Source organism: Plectropomus leopardus, chromosome 16 (genome assembly GCF_026936395.1).
Source record: "Plectropomus leopardus strain MGB_pleo_1.0 chromosome 16, ASM2693639v1, whole genome shotgun sequence".
NCBI lineage: Eukaryota > Metazoa > Chordata > Actinopteri > Perciformes > Serranidae > Plectropomus > Plectropomus leopardus.
Window position 1 is genome coordinate 572,501 of NC_142191.1, and position 17,500 is coordinate 590,000.

The window sequence follows — 17,500 nt, forward strand, 5'->3', positions numbered from 1 at the left end:
AAGCACAAGATTGGATAAACGCCACTTCCGGCTCCCGCTGAAATGGCTCCGTGCAGCGCAGCTGGTCCACTGGTTGGTTCCGCCCTCAGGAGTGAATTTATGTTCCGGATTTAAAATCCTAAAATCACCTAAAATCACGCTGAATGTGATGATGATGATGATGATGGTGACAGAAACACACACACACACACACACACTTTAGCTCTTAAAGCTGTTTTCTTCCTGAATTAAATAAAATGACAAAAGTTCATTTTGGCGAAAAAGTGTGCTGTCAGTAAAAAATAGAGCCTATATATAAATATATATATATATATATATATATATATATGTGTGTGTGTGTGTGTGTGTGTGTGTGTGTGTGTGTGTGTGTATTTCTCTTTGATAAACTGAAACAGCAGCTTTTCTATTGCTGGTTTTATTTTAACCCTTTGAAACATTGGTTTCTAACTCGAATAATTTTCTCAATAATGTTAATTTCACTTTTTTCACTTTGCCCCCTTTTTTAGCTATTGTCTGTTTCGCTCCTTCAGTTTTTGTGACTCTTTGGCTTCTTGACTTCTCCTGAAACATTTCTTCTTATTATTATTAATAATTTATTTTTTCTGGATTTCATGCAGTTTGAAGTGTGTACAAAAAAAACGACGACTACTACTTCTACTACTAATAACAATAAATAAAAATAAATAAAAATAAATAAATCCTGAGGAAAGAAATCCAGTTTCTCTGAAGTGAAGACTTTATATCACAGTTAAGTGAATATTTTGAGGATTGTTGAAGAAACAAAACAGGACGCGTGAGGATGGCACCTTTGGTGAAAAATACTAGGTATTATTTATGATTATTTTATATTTAGTTATTTGAAGATAAAAAAAAAAGAAAAAATACATAAAGTAGCGGGAAAAGTCAGAGATAGGAGGACCTGAAACTGAGGGAAAACTGAAAGAATGAAAGATAAATAAAAAGAATTCACATCTTTGTCCTTAAAATCAGACGGCAGGTTACACGTCCGAGTAATTTCATATGTTTTTAATAACAATGACAGAAAAGTAAAAGCAAAGTGGACGAAGATATTTGAGAGTTTCCCTCCAGCCGACATGAAAATAACAAAAATCATTAATTCTACCAGTGACACAAAAATACACAGGAAACAGATTATTTTTGGCTTGCGGCGTCACAAGTTCGATTCCAGCAGAGTGTCCAACAACATTCACGCACACCACATGGCCAGAAGTATGTGGACGGCTCTGTGAGTCAGAGCTGTGTCCGTCTGCCGGTTTCAGTCACATGTTGAAGCGTTCAGGCGGTGGAGCGTCGCCGAGGTCCGACGCTCCCAGTCTGTCCCCGTCCATCCTGGAGGGGTCAAAGGTCATCAAAACCAGTCTCGTACGGAGCAGCTTAAACGCATTGAAGGTTCAGGGTTCCCACAAACTTTAACGGGTTGAATTTCAAAATTTCTCTGACTTTTCAAGAACTCCTTTTTTTCTTGACCGACGTTTTTCAAACATGCGAAATTCAAACTGTATTCAGACAAAATTTCAACGTCCCTCATGATGTTTGAAACTCCAGCGATCAGTTTTTTATTTTTAGTTTCTTGCTATAAAAAAATCTGTCATTTTGGTGATTTTTTAGGTAAACATGCTCTCCAAATACTTTTTTTTTTAATAATAACAAAAAGGTTTCTATAAAAATTGCCAACATTTAAATAGAGGGGAAAAAAATGCCCAAAAATTTTAAAAACAATTTTAAAGTTTTCTATAAAAGTCACCAAATTTTTTAAAAAGAAAAAAAAAAAAAAAAACCCAACAAAAAATCATGCAAGTTTTAAGTTTTCTATTTAAAAAATTGCAAAAAAATTTTACCCACGGGTTTGGAAAACATATTTTCTTTAAAAATTCACCGTAAAATAAATAATTTTGTCTATTCCTCCCCTGAAGCCAAAAGTGCTTAAAAATGGTTTGACATGTCTCGTGGGCTGACATGGCAGGAAAAATGTAACGCAGAGAAAAAATGAATAAACTTTCGTGATGAACAAATAAACAAAAACAACCAAAACTTTGTCTCACATCGATGAATATTAAAACTACGTAACGTCGTCAGCTGCAGAGAATAAATTCACTGTAATATTACATGATGCAATAAATTTATTACATCTAACACATTTCCAGGGTTTTTCTAAAACCTTCAGGGATTTTCACTAGTCCCATGACTTTTCCAGGCCTGGAAAATGTGATGTGAAACTCCATGATTTTTCGCGGTTTTCCATGACGGTGGGAACCCTGAAGTCGTCTTAAAGCTCGGTGTGTGCGCAGCATTAAAATGTCTTTTCTTTTGGTTTAATTTGTGAATCAGCAGCAGAAGTTCTGCACAGCGTCGACGCATCGCTGTAACCCTCTGACTCCTCCGTCGACGTCTCTTTTATTTCGTTCTTGCCTTCAAACACTTTTCACAAGTATTTAACCCTTTGAGCCCTGAGCAAATTGGTGCAGTTTCTTTCAAAGACAAAAAAAGCAATGAGCAACGTGGCAAGAAATGTCTCGCAAACTGCAAGAAATTTGTAGATTTAAAAAAATATTTTAAAGAAAGCTAGCAAACTCTTTTTCAGACAACTATATTTAAAATCATACATTTTTATATAATTATTAAAATTTTTCAGCTTTTTAAAGGTAATTTTCTTGTTTTTTTCCAGATATTCTTTAATCGTTTTTTTCAATTTATTTTTTTAAACTAATTTCTGGGTGATCAAGCCAGTTTGCTCGATTTCAAAGGGTTAAACAAACTCACCCCGACACATTTGGGATCTTTAAAAACGTCTCTGCTGGAATTTAAAATAAAGTTCAGGTAGAGTCTCAGGTGTCTGAATGAAGCCAGAAAAAAATTTAAAAACAGCTTCAGTGTTTTTGTTTCAGTTGTTGTGTTCAGTTCTTCAGAGGACAGAGGACAGAGGACAGAGGACAGAGGATAGAGGACAGAGGACAGAGGACAGAGAACAGAGGACAGAGGACAGAGGACAGAGGACAGAGGACAGAGAACAGAGGACAGAGGACAGAGAACAGAGGACAGAGGATAGAGGACAGAGGACAGAGGACAGAGAACAGAGGACAGAGGACAGAGGACAGAGAAAAGAGGACAGAGGACAGAGAAAAGAGGACAGAGGACAGAGGACAGACAACAGAGGACAGAGGACAGAGGACAGAGGATAGAGGACAGAGAACAGAGGACAGAGGACAGAGGACAGAGAACAGAGGACAGAGGACAGAGAACAGAGGACAGAGAAAAGAGGACAGAGGACAGAGGACAGAGAAAAGAGGACAGAGGACAGAGGACAGAGAAAAGAGGACAGAGGACAGAGGACAGAGAACAGAGGACAGAGGACAGAGGACAGAGGATAGAGGACAGAGGATAGAGGACAGAGGACAGAGAAAAGAGGACAGAGGATAGAGGACAGAGGATAAAGGACAGAGGACACGCCGAGTCTTCGTCCCCAAAGACATCACTCTGTGATGAAGTGGACGAAGGTGACGGGAAAAACTCCTCGCCGGCTCGGGTCTCCTTCAATGTGACCGACCTGAAACACGTCACAAAAGACTCAAGTCAACAAAGTGAAAACGTGACGTCTTTTATTTTTTAACCCGCAGTTTGGAGGTGATGATGTATTTCCTGTTTGGACGGCGTCACTCACCCACCACTCGCTGTCCTCCTCCCCCTCCACCACGATCACCTCCCCCTCCGAGAACGTCAGCTCGTCGGGGTTATCGGCCGCACAGTTATAGATGGCCTTCACCCTCTGAAGCTTCTGCTTCTACACACACACACACACACACACACACACACGCACACACACACACGCACACACACACGCACACACGCACGTACACACACACACGCACGCACACACGCACGCACGCACACACACACGCACGCACACACACACACACACACGCACGTACACACACACGCACGCACACACGCACGCACGCACACACACACGCACGCATACACGCACACGCACGCACACACATTTTATCTTGTGTGAATTTTGTCATAATAAATGTATAAATTCTTAAGTTTATCATCGAAACAAAGTGGATGTTTGTGCCAGAATTGACTAAAATCCCCTAAGGTGTTCTTAAGATATTGTCTTTTACAAACACGTAACGGACACTGTCATAGTGACCTTTGACCTTGACCAATAAAGTCTAGTCAATTCATTCTTGACTTAAAGTGGACGTTTGCACTCCCTTACAATGTTTTTTAAATATCACATTCACGACATTGAGCTGGATGCAAGGTCACAGTGACCTTGACCTTTGACCACCAAAATTTAACCAGCCCATTCTTGAGTCCAAGTGGACGTTTGTGCCAAATTTAAAAAAATTCCCTCAACGTGTTCTCGAAATATGGGATAACAGTGACCAACAAATTCTAATTGGTTGGACCGCCAAAATTTAATCAGCCCATTCTTAAATCTGCGTGGAGATTTGTGCCAAATTTGAAAAAAAAAAAAACTCAAAGCATTCTTAAATTATTACATTCATGAGCATGTGACCTTGACTTTTGACCAGCAAAAAGTAGTAAATTCATTCTTCACTCAAAGTGGACGTTTGTGCCACATTTGAGGAAATTCCCTCAGGTATTTTTGAGAAATCCCGTTCACAACAATGACATGGATGCAAGGTCACAGTGACCTTTGACCACCACATTATAATCAGTTCATTTTTGACTCAGAGTGGACGTTTGTGCCAAAAAAAAAATTCTCTCAAGGTTCCCTCACATTTATGAGAATGAGACGCACACAAGGTCACAGTCATATAACTTAAATTTGTAAATATTTGTTTTCAGTATTTTATGGTTGGGAAACCGTAAAAAAGCCACAGCTTCACTGAAATGAAGTGTTTGTGTCGGCGGGATGAGCCGTCAGTCTTCATGCTGACGGAAAAACTTACTGCGTCATAATTTCTGTTTCTGTTAGTGAGATTTTAAACTAAAAGCTCTGAGCTCCACTGAGCTGACGAGGACACGGAGGAAAATCTCCGACCTCTGAGCTGCTGCTGTGCTTGAGGACTTACGGAGAAAGTGCTCCTGGGTTTGGGTGTCGGAGGAGTCGGGGTCTGTGGAGATTTAGACTGAGACCCTGCAGACGGAAAATAAACGACAATAACAACAACAACAACACACGACATGACTGCCTTCAGACATCAACAGACAGAGATCGACCGCAGCAACCGAAACCATCGTCTTCACTGAAGACTGATCCGTGTTTTAACCCTTCAGGGCTTGATTCAAAATCAAGCTTTAAAAGATATTATACATTTATATGATTTTCTACTTTTATTGCATTTATTTTTTAACCATATTTATTTTTTTTAATCATAAACATCAAATGTTTATTAATTTCCAGAATTTTAAATGTTAATATCAAACAAACGTCACACACATTTTATTCTGAATGTCAGTAGAACTGTGTGTGTGTGTCTGTGTGTGTGTGTGTCTGTGTGTGTGTGTGTGTGTGTGTGTGTGTGTGTGTGTGTACCTCGTCTGTCCACAGACGCCGTCCGGACCGGAGGTCTCTGTGGGGGACTTTTCATTGATCTGAAATCGGACAAAAAAAAAATCAGCTGATTAAACTTTCTGTTAGAAATAAAACTGATCCTTTTTTAATGTGCATCCGTTAAAACCAGTACAGACCAGTACAGACTGGTAAAATTCAGGTTCATACCCGCTGGGGGATTTGGGGGACTTGGGTCCTGGAGGTCCTGGAGGTCCTGGAGGTCTACTGGTCTGGTGAAGGGGGACTGGTGGGGGAAGGGGCGGAGCCTTGTAGTGGGGTGGTGGTGGGATGGTGGGTGCTGGTGGGACTGGAGGTACTGGGAAGACTGGGGGGAGTCCTGTTGTTGGTGGGGGAGGCAGAGGGGGGAGGGGGGTGTTCCTGACTGAACCGGTCTTGGTCTCCAACATACTGGACCTCTTGCTGACTGGAGCTGCTGGGAGCACTGGGACAGGAGGAGCGGTCAGATTCATTCAGCAGCAGAGATGGCAGATTCACCATTCATCTTCTGTCAATCAACTCATCAACCAATCAACTCATCAACCAATCAACTCATCGACCAATCAACTCATCGACCAATCAACTCATCGACCAATCAACTCATCCAGTCAGCAACAAATTAAATCCATGAATCAACTCATTATTAACAATTAATGATAAACAATTAATGCACTCATCAACTTATCAACTAATCCATGAATCAACTAATCACCCAATCAAGCAGTTGATTAATCCACTCATCAACTAATTGACTGATCAACAAATCAATAAATCCACTCATCAGCTCACTGATTAATCAAGTAATTGACTAATTAACTTATCAACTATAAAGCGATCAACTAACCAATTAATTGACGAATCCACTCAGCAACTAATTGACTAAGGCAAAAGACCTGATGCTTTTATTTTGTCACAAGCTGACAGGAAGTGACACTCACCGTACATGGAGGAGTTCCTCTCGGGGGTCTGAGGGTTGGGGGGGTCAGAGGACGAACGCTGTCTCCCCACCGTTTCCATGGCAGCAGATTTACCGTGTCCCGAACCTGCGGGGACACAGAGCGGACATCAAGGACAGACGACGAGGACAACCGATGAGTACAGACAACAAGAACAGACAACGAGGACAGATGACGAGGACAAATGATGAGTACAGACAACAAGAACAGACAACGAGGACAGATGACGAGGACAGACCACGAGGACAGATGACGAGGACAGACAACGAGGACAGACGACGGGGACAGACAACGAGGACAGAGTCAGCTGATCAATAGCGACTCTGGATGGACACGGTTAAAACGACCTGAACTTCCTGTGGTACTGAGAGCTGATCAATTAATCTACTAATCTACTCATCAGCTAATTGACTAATCAGCCTCTGACCTCTGGGACGAGCGCTGAGCCTCCAGAGAAGTCGGGATGAAAACTTCTCTCACTTTATTTAACCTGGTTTCTCTTTTGTCTGTCCTTGGTAAAAATAAAGTTGGTGTCTGACCTCGGTTGGGTCCTCGGGGCGGCAGCGGCGGCGTGGGTCCCGGCGGCGGCAGGTTGAGGTCCAGCATGGTGCCATAGGTCTCGTTGCTGATCATCATGCTGGGGACCTGAGGCCGCTGTTTGTCCCGAACCAGGCAGGCGGCGTCCCGGGCCAGAGCCGCCAGGTTGGGCTGCATGGGGCCGCTGCTCGGCACGAAGCAGCTGACCGGACGCTCCTCGCGGCGGTTGGGGATTGGCTGAAGGAAACAGACGGTTTTACTCCCTGAACTCACATGCAGCAGACGACTGTCTGATAAAAGCAGCTGACCTTGTCCTCCATCTCGTCCTCGCTCTCGTCCATGTCGTCGTTCTGGAGACGCCACTCGTACTCGACATGGACGTGGACGTTAAACTTTCCGGTCTGAGCCTGAGTCAACTGAAACACACCAACACAAAGTCTTTAACGCGAGACGGAGGAACGTGTCCGAATGTGTGGCTGATGAGCCAAAAATCAACCATCGTAACAAAACAAAACAATATCATGTGCGAGTTTCACCTGTTCTTCACAGCGAGTGTGTCGCAGACGTTTGGCGATGTCCAGAGGCGTCTCTCCAGCTTCGTTTGCTGCGGAAACAAACTCAACATCAAATCAGGCGTCTCACTGACAACAGTGTAACTCAGTGACGTGTGAGACCGTGACTCTGTGACGCTGTGACTCTGTGACGGTGTAACGCTGTGACGCTGTGACTCAGTGACGCTGTGACTCAGTGACGCTGTGACTCAGTGATGGTGTAACGCTGTGACTCAGTGACGCTGTGACTCTGTGACGCTGTGACTCAGTGACGCTGTGACTCAGTGATGCTGTGACTCTGTGACTCAGTGACGCTGTGACTCTGTGACGGTGTAACGCTGTGACGCTGTGATTCAGTGACGCTGTGACTCAGTGATGGTGTAACGCTGTGACTCAGTGACAGTGTGACGCTGTGACTCAGTGACAGTGTGACGCTGTGACTCAGTGACGCTGTGACTCAGTGACAGTGTGACAGTGTAACGCTGTGACTCTGTGACGCTGTGACTCAGTGACAGTGTGATGGTGTAATGCTGTGACTCTGTGACGCTGTGACTTAGTGATGCTGTGACTCAGTGACATTGTGACGGTGTAACGCTGTGACTCAGTGACAGTGTGACGGTGTAATGCTGTGACTTAGTGACGCTGTGACTCAGTGACAGTGTGACAGTGTGACGGTGTAACGCTGTGACTCAGTGACAGTGTGACGCTGTGACGCTGTGACACTGTGACTCCGTGACATTGTGACGGTGTAACGCTGTGACTCAGTGACAGTGTGACGGTGTAATGCTGTGACTTAGTGACGCTGTGACGGTGTAACGCTGTGACTCAGTGACAGTGTGACGGTGTAATGCTGTGACTTAGTGACGCTGTGACTCAGTGACAGTGTGACAGTGTGACGGTGTAACGCTGTGACTCAGTGACAGTGTGACGCTGTGACTCCGTGACATTGTGACGGTGTAACGCTGTGACTCAGTGACAGTGTGACGGTGTAATGCTGTGACTTAGTGACGCTGTGACGGTGTAATGCTGTGACTTAGTGACGCTGTGACTCAGTGACAGTGTGACGGTGTAACGCAGTGACAGTGTGACAGTGTGATGGTGTAACGCTGTGACTCAGTGACAGTGTGACGGTGTAATGCTGTGACTTAGTGACGCTGTGACTCAGTGACAGTGTGATGGTGTAACGCTGTGACTCAGTGACAGTGTGATGGTGTAATGCTGTGACTTAGTGACACTGTGACTCAGTGACAGTGTGATGGTGTAACGCTGTGACTCAGTGACGCTGTGACTCAGTAACGCTGTGACTCAGTGACAGTGTGACTCAGTAACGCTGTGACTCAGTAACGCTGTGACTCAGTGACGCTGTGACTCAGTGACAGTGTGATGGTGTAACGCTGTGACTCAGTGACGCTGTGACTCAGTAACGCTGTGACTCAGTGATGCTGTGACTCAGTGACAGTGTGATGGTGTAACGCTGTGACTCAGTGACGCTGTGACTCAGTGACAGTGTGACTCAGTAACGCTGTGACTCAGTAACGCTGTGACTCAGTGACGCTGTGACTCAGTGACGCTGTGACTCAGTGACGCTGTGACTCAGTGACAGTGTGATGGTGTAACGCTGTGACTCAGTGACGCTGTGACTCAGTGACGCTGTGACTCAGTGACAGTGTGATGGTGTAACGCTGTGACTCAGTGACGCAGTGACTCAGTGACGCTGTGACTCAGTGACAGTGTGATGGTGTAACGCTGTGACTCAGTGACGCTGTGACTCAGTGACAGTGTGATGGTGTAACGCTGTGACTCAGTGACGCTGTGACTCTGTGACGGTGTAACGCTGTGACGCTGTGATTCAGTGACGCTGTGACTCAGTGATGGTCTAACGCTGTGACTCAGTGACAGTGTGACGCTGTGACTCAGTGACAGTGTGACGCTGTGACTCAGTGACAGTGTGACGCTGTGACTCAGTGACGCTGTGACTCAGTGACAGTGTGACAGTGTGACAGTGTAACGCTGTGACTCTGTGACGCTGTGACTCAGTGACAGTGTGATGGTGTAATGCTGTGACTCTGTGACGCTGTGACTTAGTGATGCTGTGACTCAGTGACATTGTGACGGTGTAACGCTGTGACTCAGTGACAGTGTGACGGTGTAATGCTGTGACTCAGTGACAGTGTGACGCTGTGACTCCGTGACATTGTGACGGTGTAACGCTGTGACTCAGTGACAGTGTGACGGTGTAATGCTGTGACTTAGTGACGCTGTGACTCAGTGACAGTGTGACGGTGTAATGCTGTGACTTAGTGACGCTGTGACTCAGTGACAGTGTGACGGTGTAACGCTGTGACTCAGTGACAGTGTGATGGTGTAACGCTGTGACTCAGTGACAGTGTGACGGTGTAATGCTGTGACTTAGTGACGCTGTGACTCAGTGACAGTGTGACGGTGTAACGCTGTGACTCAGTGACAGTGTGATGGTGTAACGCTGTGACTCAGTGACAGTGTGATGGTGTAATGCTGTGACTTAGTGACGCTGTGACTCAGTGACAGTGTGATGGTGTAACGCTGTGACTCAGTGACAGTGTGATGGTGTAATGCTGTGACTTAGTGACACTGTGACTCAGTGACAGTGTGATGGTGTAACGCTGTGACTCAGTGACGCTGTGACTCAGTAACGCTGTGACTCAGTGATGCTGTGACTCAGTGACAGTGTGATGGTGTAACGCTGTGACTCAGTGACGCTGTGACTCAGTGACAGTGTGACTCAGTAACGCTGTGACTCAGTAACGCTGTGACTCAGTGACGCTGTGACTCAGTGACGCTGTGACTCAGTGACAGTGTGATGGTGTAACGCTGTGACTCAGTGACGCTGTGACTCAGTGACGCTGTGACTCAGTGACGCTGTGACTCAGTGACAGTGTGATGGTGTAACGCTGTGACTCAGTGACGCTGTGACTCAGTGACGCTGTGACTCAGTGACAGTGTGATGGTGTAACGCTGTGACTCAGTGACGCAGTGACTCAGTGACGCTGTGACTCAGTGACAGTGTGATGGTGTAACGCTGTGACTCAGTGACGCTGTGACTCAGTGACAGTGTGACAGTGTAACGCTGTGACTCAGTGACGCTGTGACTCAGTGACGCTGTGACTCAGTGACAGTGTGATGGTGTAACGCTGTGACTCAGTGACGCTGTGACTCAGTGACAGTGTGACGGTGTAACGCTGTGACTCAGTGACGCTGTGACTCAGTGACGCTGTGACTCAGTGACAGTGTGATGGTGTAACGCTGTGACTCAGTGACGCTGTGACTCAGTGACAGTGTGACGGTGTAACGCTGTGACTCAGTGACAGTGTGATGGTGTAACGCTGTGACTCAGTGACGCTGTGACTCAGTGACAGTGTGACGGTGTAACGCTGTGACTCAGTGACGCTGTGACTCAGTGACAGTGTGACGGTGTAACGCTGTGACTCAGTGACAGTGTGACGGTGTAACGCTGTGACTCAGTGACGCTGTGACTCAGTGACGCTGTGACTCAGTGACAGTGTGATGGTGTAACGCTGTGACTCAGTGACGCTGTGACTCAGTGACAGTGTGATGGTGTAACGCTGTGACTCAGTGACGCTGTGACTCAGTGACAGTGTGACGGTGTAACGCTGTGACTCAGTGACAGTGTGCGGCTGCTCTCAGTATCTTCTGTTCGTAGTTTGTGTTCTCACTGATGGACACTGAAGCTTTTCCTCTCAGCAGCAGTTTGAGACACTCGCTGTTGTCCGTCAGACAGCAGTAATGCAGCGCTGTGCTTCCTTTGGCTGTCTGCTTGTCCAGGTTACCACTGAAACACACACACACACACACACACACACACACACACACACACACACACACTTTGGTGAGACTACACACTCACTGACTGAGTGAACACGGAGTCTAAAACAGGAAGCTGTTGCAGCTTAAAACACAAACAGACGGACTGATAATGACAATAATCTATATTTGCAGCTCCAGTGTTGATGACGATACAATAGGATACAATAGGATACAATATGATACGATACGATGCAATACATTCGGTACAATAAAGTACGATATAATACGATGCATTACGATACCCTATGGTACGATATGATACGATACTGTACGATACGGTACAATCGGATTCGGTACGATACGGTACAGTGCGGTGCGGTGCGGCAGAAAGACTGATAGATAGAGCCTTTATTGTCCACCTCAGAGGAAATTTGTATTTCGCTTTGCTCAGACACAGATACATACAAACTTTAAAAACGCACAAATGTACACTGAAAATATTATCCCTAGATTATAGGATATAATTCGATATGGTACGATATGATACAATAGGATAGGATACAATACGGTAAGATATGATACAATATGGTACAATACCGTACAATACGGTCGGTACAATGGGGAACTACTCGGTACAGTACGATACAACATGGTACGATAAGTAATGAAACTATTTAGTATGGTATGAGAGGATAGGCTGAGATACGATACCATGTGAAAAGATAAGATAAGATAAGATAAGATAGGATGGAGGTATGGATGATGATGTGGTGATGATGACGATGATGATGATGTTACCTGTTTTGGGCGAGGAAGTCGACGATGTGGAGAGAGTTCCTGTCGACCATGCGGACCGCCAGGTGCAGCACCGTCTCTCCAGGTTCCTGACAGAAACAAACGGACAGTAAATCTCTTCAAAATCTAAAGAGATCAAACGTAAAATCTTGAATTCTGCGTCAGCTGTCGTTTTGCGTTTCTGACTGACAGCTGATGAGGTGATCAGTGAGGTCGTACGTGTTCGTTGGGCTGTGGGATGGACTCCATCAGATCCACCCCCTCGGCGTAGACCTGGATCAGAGAGAAGATGTCTCTGTTCCTGACGGCCTCGTACAGAACCTGCAGTCTGGACGCAGCGTCGGCACAAAGCCGCCGCGCGAAACGTTTCTCTGTGTACTTTGCCGTGATGTAATCCTTCCTCATCTGCCTGCAGAGCAAACCACACACAGTCACGGCCTCCTAATTTCATCTGCTCTCACGAGATTCAGATCGCGCCGCCCAGGCCGACACTCACATGTCACTGGAGGGATTGGGTTTGGTGACGTCCTGAACCGACAGATCCGCCTCCATGATCTCGTTGAAGCTGGCATTTCCCACGTTCTTCGCCAACTGAAAAACAACATTACAGGTCAGGTGGGTCCTGAACTCAAACTATCACATTATTGGGTCATTTCTAAATCAAACAGTACAATATCTGAAACTGCATAAAAGGTGAGATAGGACAAGACCTTTATCCTAAATTTCTGAAAATTAAAATTTTTTTGATTGTTTTTTCTTAAAATACTTTCATGTTTTTATCTGAATATCAAACATATATTTTTCCAAACAGTGAGAATAAAAGTTTGTGGCAGAGAGACAGACACAAATAAAACTATGAGCTCTGACAGACTTTGTGTCTCTCTGCGCCGACGCTCCGATTTCTCCTCTGGGGACAGCGATGTGGACTCACCAGCAGCTCGGACGTCCCCAGGACGTCCAGGTCCAGACTCTGGATCCTGGAGTAGTGGACCCCCATCTCCCTGTGGATCCCCGAGCACTCGATACAGATCAGCACCCCGAGGTTTGTGGACAGCCAGGTGGGACCTGACGAGGGGGGAGACGAAGACGGGAGGTTTTGTGATATTTGTACATGAATTCACTGATTGTCTTAAGTACTTTATTAAGTTTGTGTATCTGATTCAAACCGAAATGTGTTTTCTTGCTGACTTTTGACTGACGGCTTCAGCCGATCAGACACGTTTGTTACATGCATTTATACACGTATGTTACGGCTGCCTTTATGACAGTGATACTCAACCTACGGCCCGCGGGCCAAATCTGGCCTCTGATAGGGCCCCATTTTCTAATGCACAGTAAAAATAAAAATAAGATGTCAGAGTATAAAGCAGCATCAACACAGGGCCCCACACCTCCGACAGAGGAAACTGTTTGATTTGAAGCATCTGATGAGAACTGAGTCATCGCCAGATAGAAAGCTGATTTAATTCTGATGACACAAAGAAAAGAGTTTTGAGCAGCTAAATGTTTTTCTGGTTTTTGCTCTGAACGTTTCACTGCATTAATATCCGTCCAGCAGGAGCTACGTGGTACACAAATCAGTTTCAGAAGCAATAAAACGCAGAAAGCTGAGCTGCCGACGGCTCGGCTGAAACTCTCCGACTGATATAAAGTACAGTGAAACTCTGCAGCATCTTCTGTCTTCACAAACCCGTCAGACCGGCAGGACGACAGCTGAGGAATGTACCCGACACTGTGAGGACAGGAGGTCTCAGAGACGCTGCTGCAGGACTGCTGCAGTTTAACCAGCTCAGCCTTTAATCACCACAGATGATTAAATCCAATCTATAATCTATTACACCACATGTTCTTATGTATTATTATTATCATTACATCAAAACAACAGAATATATGCAGTTATACAGAAAATATAACATGTGGTCTATGTCTATGTAGAAGCAGCAGTGCCTTCATTAAAGTATGACAAGCAACAGCTCTGATTGGCCAGGAGGCTCATAGTTAGGGCTGGCTCAAAGACATTTCTGATGTAATCTCAGGGACAAGATGCACAAGTTTGCAAGAGAGAGCATCTTTTGTAGATCTCTTTTAGCAGTAATACTGACCCTGCACTCCACAGCACCAGCAGCAGTATTTGTATTATTACTAGTATTAGTATTAATAAATAGTATTAGTATTAATCTGACTGACCGGCGGCTCCACAGTCGCAGCAGCCGTCGTTACCGCTCATCCTCTTCACCTCTCCTACGATGGCTCTGGTCAGCTCCTGCACGATGTTGTTCTCTCCTTCGTCCTGGTCGCCTTTAAACGCCTTGTTCAGCGCCTCCTCTTTACTGTTCTGCAGCACCGACACCCAGCTGCAACACAGCGGGTCAGAGGTTATGCAGAGGTCACACGGAGGTCACACAAAGGTCACACGGAGGTCATACTTACACCTGACACTCGGCTTCATCCTCAGTCTGGAAGTGGTACGTGCGGTCGTCTGAGGGAAACACAGCGAGGGTCAGACAGGAGGACACGGCGTGCGACAGGTGAGCACATGAAAACGAGCGTGTGCAGCTTACGTGAGAAAAGGTCGAAGCTCTTCTTCTCGTCTGGATTCCTCTTCACCTGACAGGTGAGCAGGTTGAGTTTGGCTGGAGGTCTGTTGGCCTGAGAGAAAAGAAGCAGGGAGGAGAGCACGGCTGTCATAACTGAAGAGTTTGACCTCGAATGAAGGAAAACTAAAACATTCACATGAGCAGGAGGCGCACTGGAAAACTATTCAGTGCAGGTATCCATGGTGACCAAAGGAGAAATCCTCCGACTCTGCTGATACTGTGACGTTTGCTTTAGCGCCACCATGAGGCCCACCACACGTCCTAAAATCCCAGAAATGTCATTAAAAACCTGGAAATGTCCTGAAATCCTTGAAATGTCCTAAAATCCTGGAAATGTCCTGAAATCCTTGAAATTTCCTAAAATCTCTGAAATGTCCTAAAATCCTTGAAATTTCCTAAAATCCTAGAAATGTCCAAGAAATCTCCAAATTTCCATGGAAACAGAGACAACAGTCACAAAAGTTGCCCTTTAACATGGAAACATTTCGGTTATATATCTGATTTTAGGTGGTCGCCGTCGGGCTCGTCCTCTGGGGACCATGAACACCAGCAGCTTACAGGATGAAAGTGTCGACTAAAGCGGCGTCAGAGTCATGCAGGACACACAGAGAGTAACCCGACTCTGCTGGAGAAACTGACCGGTTTTATTTTGTTAAAATGATGATAAAGTTTTGTGTTTGAGCACTGAAGCAGAGACGAGAGGTTATTGAATATGTTAATTAGTTATTGATAATCAGCCGCCCTCCTCCCTGCTCCCACCCTTCTCTCTGTCATCCTTCGCCTCACGCTCCTCCTCCTCCTCTTTCTCTTCCTCTGCTGCTTGCTCTGTCCTGATTGGCCGTTTGACTCTTCATGTAAAAACTTCAAAATAAAAGAAACAAAAGAAAAAAATAAGAAACTGAATGAAAATAAATTAATCTTGTTGAAATGAAAAATAAAACCCCAGAAAGCTTTGTTTTGATTGGCTGATGGGCATGCAGGACGGGGGGCGGAGCTTCTCATGCAGGAAGACCAATAGGAGGGGAGGATGTGGCATCTTACCGTGCCGTGGCAGATGGTCAGGAAACCGTTCTTCACCGAGCACTTCCTCTTCTGCCACACCTTCCTCAGCCTGAGGACCACACACACACACACACACACACACACACACACACACACACACACACACACACGCACTCACACACACACACACACACACACACACACACACACACACACACGTTATCACACACACATTACCACACACACACACACACACACACACACACACACACACACACACACACACACACACACACACACGTTATCACACACACATTACCACACACACACACACACACACACACACACACACACACACACACACACACACACACACACACACACACACACACACACACACACACACACACACACACACACACACACACACACACACACACACAGTAAAAAATGAGCAACAAAGAAAAGCGAAAAAACAAAACAATAACAAAAACCTAAAAACAACAACAAACAAAAACCAACAAAAATAAGTTAGTTTTAATTCTGCCTAAAGTTTGCTGTCCCATCTGACAGAAGTCAGTCCAAGAGGGACATCAGAGGGACATCAGAGGGACATCAGAGGGACATCAGAGAGATGTCAGAGGGACATCAGAGGGACATCAGAGGGACATCAGAGGGACATCAGAGAGATGTCAGAGGGACATCAGAGGGATATCAGAGGGACATCAGAGAGATGTCAGAGGGACATCAGAGGGACATCAGAGGGACATCAGAGAGATGTCAGAGGGACATCAGAGGGACATCAGAGGGACATCAGAGAGATGTCAGAGGGACATCAGAGGGACATCAGAGAGATGTCAGAGGGACATCAGAGGGACATCAGAGGGACGTCAGAGAGACATCAGAGAGATGTCAGAGGGACATCAGAGGGACATCAGAGAGATGTCAGAGGGACATCAGAGGGACATCAGAGGGACGTCAGAGAGACATCAGAGAGATGTCAGAGGGACATCAGAGGGACATCAGAGAGATGTCAGAGGGACAACAGAGGGACATCAGAGAGATGTCAGAGGGACATCAGAGGGACATCAGAGGGACATCAGAGAGATGTCAGAGGGACATCAGAGGGACATCATAGAGATGTCAGAGGGACATCAGAGGGACATCAGAGGGACATCAGAGGGACGTCAGAGAGACATTAGAGAGATGTCAGAGGGACATCAGAGGGACATCATAGAGATGTCAGAGGGACAACAGAGGGACTTTAGAGAGATGTCAGAGGGACATCAGAGGGACATCAGAGGGACATCAGAGAGATGTCAGAGGGACATCAGAGGGACATCAGAGGGACATCAGAGAGATGTCAGAGGGACATCAGAGGGACATCAGAGAGATGTCAGAGGGACATCAGAGGGACATCATAGAGATGTCAGAGGGACATCAGAGGGCATCAGAGAGATGTCAGAGGGACATCAGAGGGACATCAGAGGGACATCAGAGGGACATCAGAGAGATGTCAGAGGGACATCAGAGGGACGTCAGAGAGACATCAGAGAGATGTCAGAGGGACATCAGAGGGACATCATAGAGATGTCAGAGGGACAACAGAGGGACATCAGAGATGTCAGAGGGACATCAGAGGGACATCACAGAGATGTCAGAGGGACATCAGAGGGACATCAGAGGGACATCAGAGAGATGTCAGAGGGACAT

The 17,500-nt window shown here is 45.8% G+C and overlaps 2 protein-coding genes across 3 annotated transcripts in view; both read right to left on the reverse strand.

Annotated features, from left to right (window-relative positions):
• The window catches only part of LOC121939823 (cleavage and polyadenylation specificity factor subunit 3-like), a 14,582-nt gene extending 14,510 nt beyond the window's left edge, over window positions 1–72 (reverse strand). Inside the window, exon 1 of the mRNA XM_088089814.1 lies at window positions 1–72. This exon is cut by the window's left edge and continues 146 nt beyond it. The gene's annotated coding sequence lies outside the window, so the exon portion shown is untranslated.
• Window positions 73–1,011: 939 nt separating this feature from the next.
• asap2b (ArfGAP with SH3 domain, ankyrin repeat and PH domain 2b) overlaps window positions 1,012–17,500 on the reverse strand; it is a 32,608-nt gene continuing 16,119 nt past the window's right edge. The window contains exons 11-29 of one of the 2 annotated variants that reach the window (XM_088089809.1): window positions 15,827–15,896; window positions 15,545–15,646; window positions 14,750–14,837; window positions 14,619–14,667; window positions 14,376–14,542; window positions 13,120–13,253; window positions 12,685–12,779; window positions 12,408–12,597; window positions 12,192–12,277; window positions 11,303–11,418; window positions 7,575–7,642; window positions 7,347–7,454; window positions 7,041–7,275; window positions 6,484–6,588; window positions 5,717–5,990; window positions 5,531–5,589; window positions 5,067–5,131; window positions 3,680–3,799; window positions 1,012–3,565 (exon numbers count right to left, since the gene is read on the reverse strand). In XM_088089809.1, the coding sequence (XP_087945935.1) occupies window positions 3,491–3,565; window positions 3,680–3,799; window positions 5,067–5,131; window positions 5,531–5,589; window positions 5,717–5,990; window positions 6,484–6,588; window positions 7,041–7,275; window positions 7,347–7,454; window positions 7,575–7,642; window positions 11,303–11,418; window positions 12,192–12,277; window positions 12,408–12,597; window positions 12,685–12,779; window positions 13,120–13,253; window positions 14,376–14,542; window positions 14,619–14,667; window positions 14,750–14,837; window positions 15,545–15,646; window positions 15,827–15,896 (2,206 nt within the window). In that variant the 3' untranslated portion in view covers window positions 1,012–3,490. The remainder of the gene's footprint in view (window positions 3,566–3,679; window positions 3,800–5,066; window positions 5,132–5,530; window positions 5,590–5,716; window positions 5,991–6,483; window positions 6,589–7,040; window positions 7,276–7,346; window positions 7,455–7,574; window positions 7,643–11,302; window positions 11,419–12,191; window positions 12,278–12,407; window positions 12,598–12,684; window positions 12,780–13,119; window positions 13,254–14,375; window positions 14,543–14,618; window positions 14,668–14,749; window positions 14,838–15,544; window positions 15,647–15,826; window positions 15,897–17,500) is intronic. The other variant, XM_088089810.1, reaches the window with a different exon arrangement.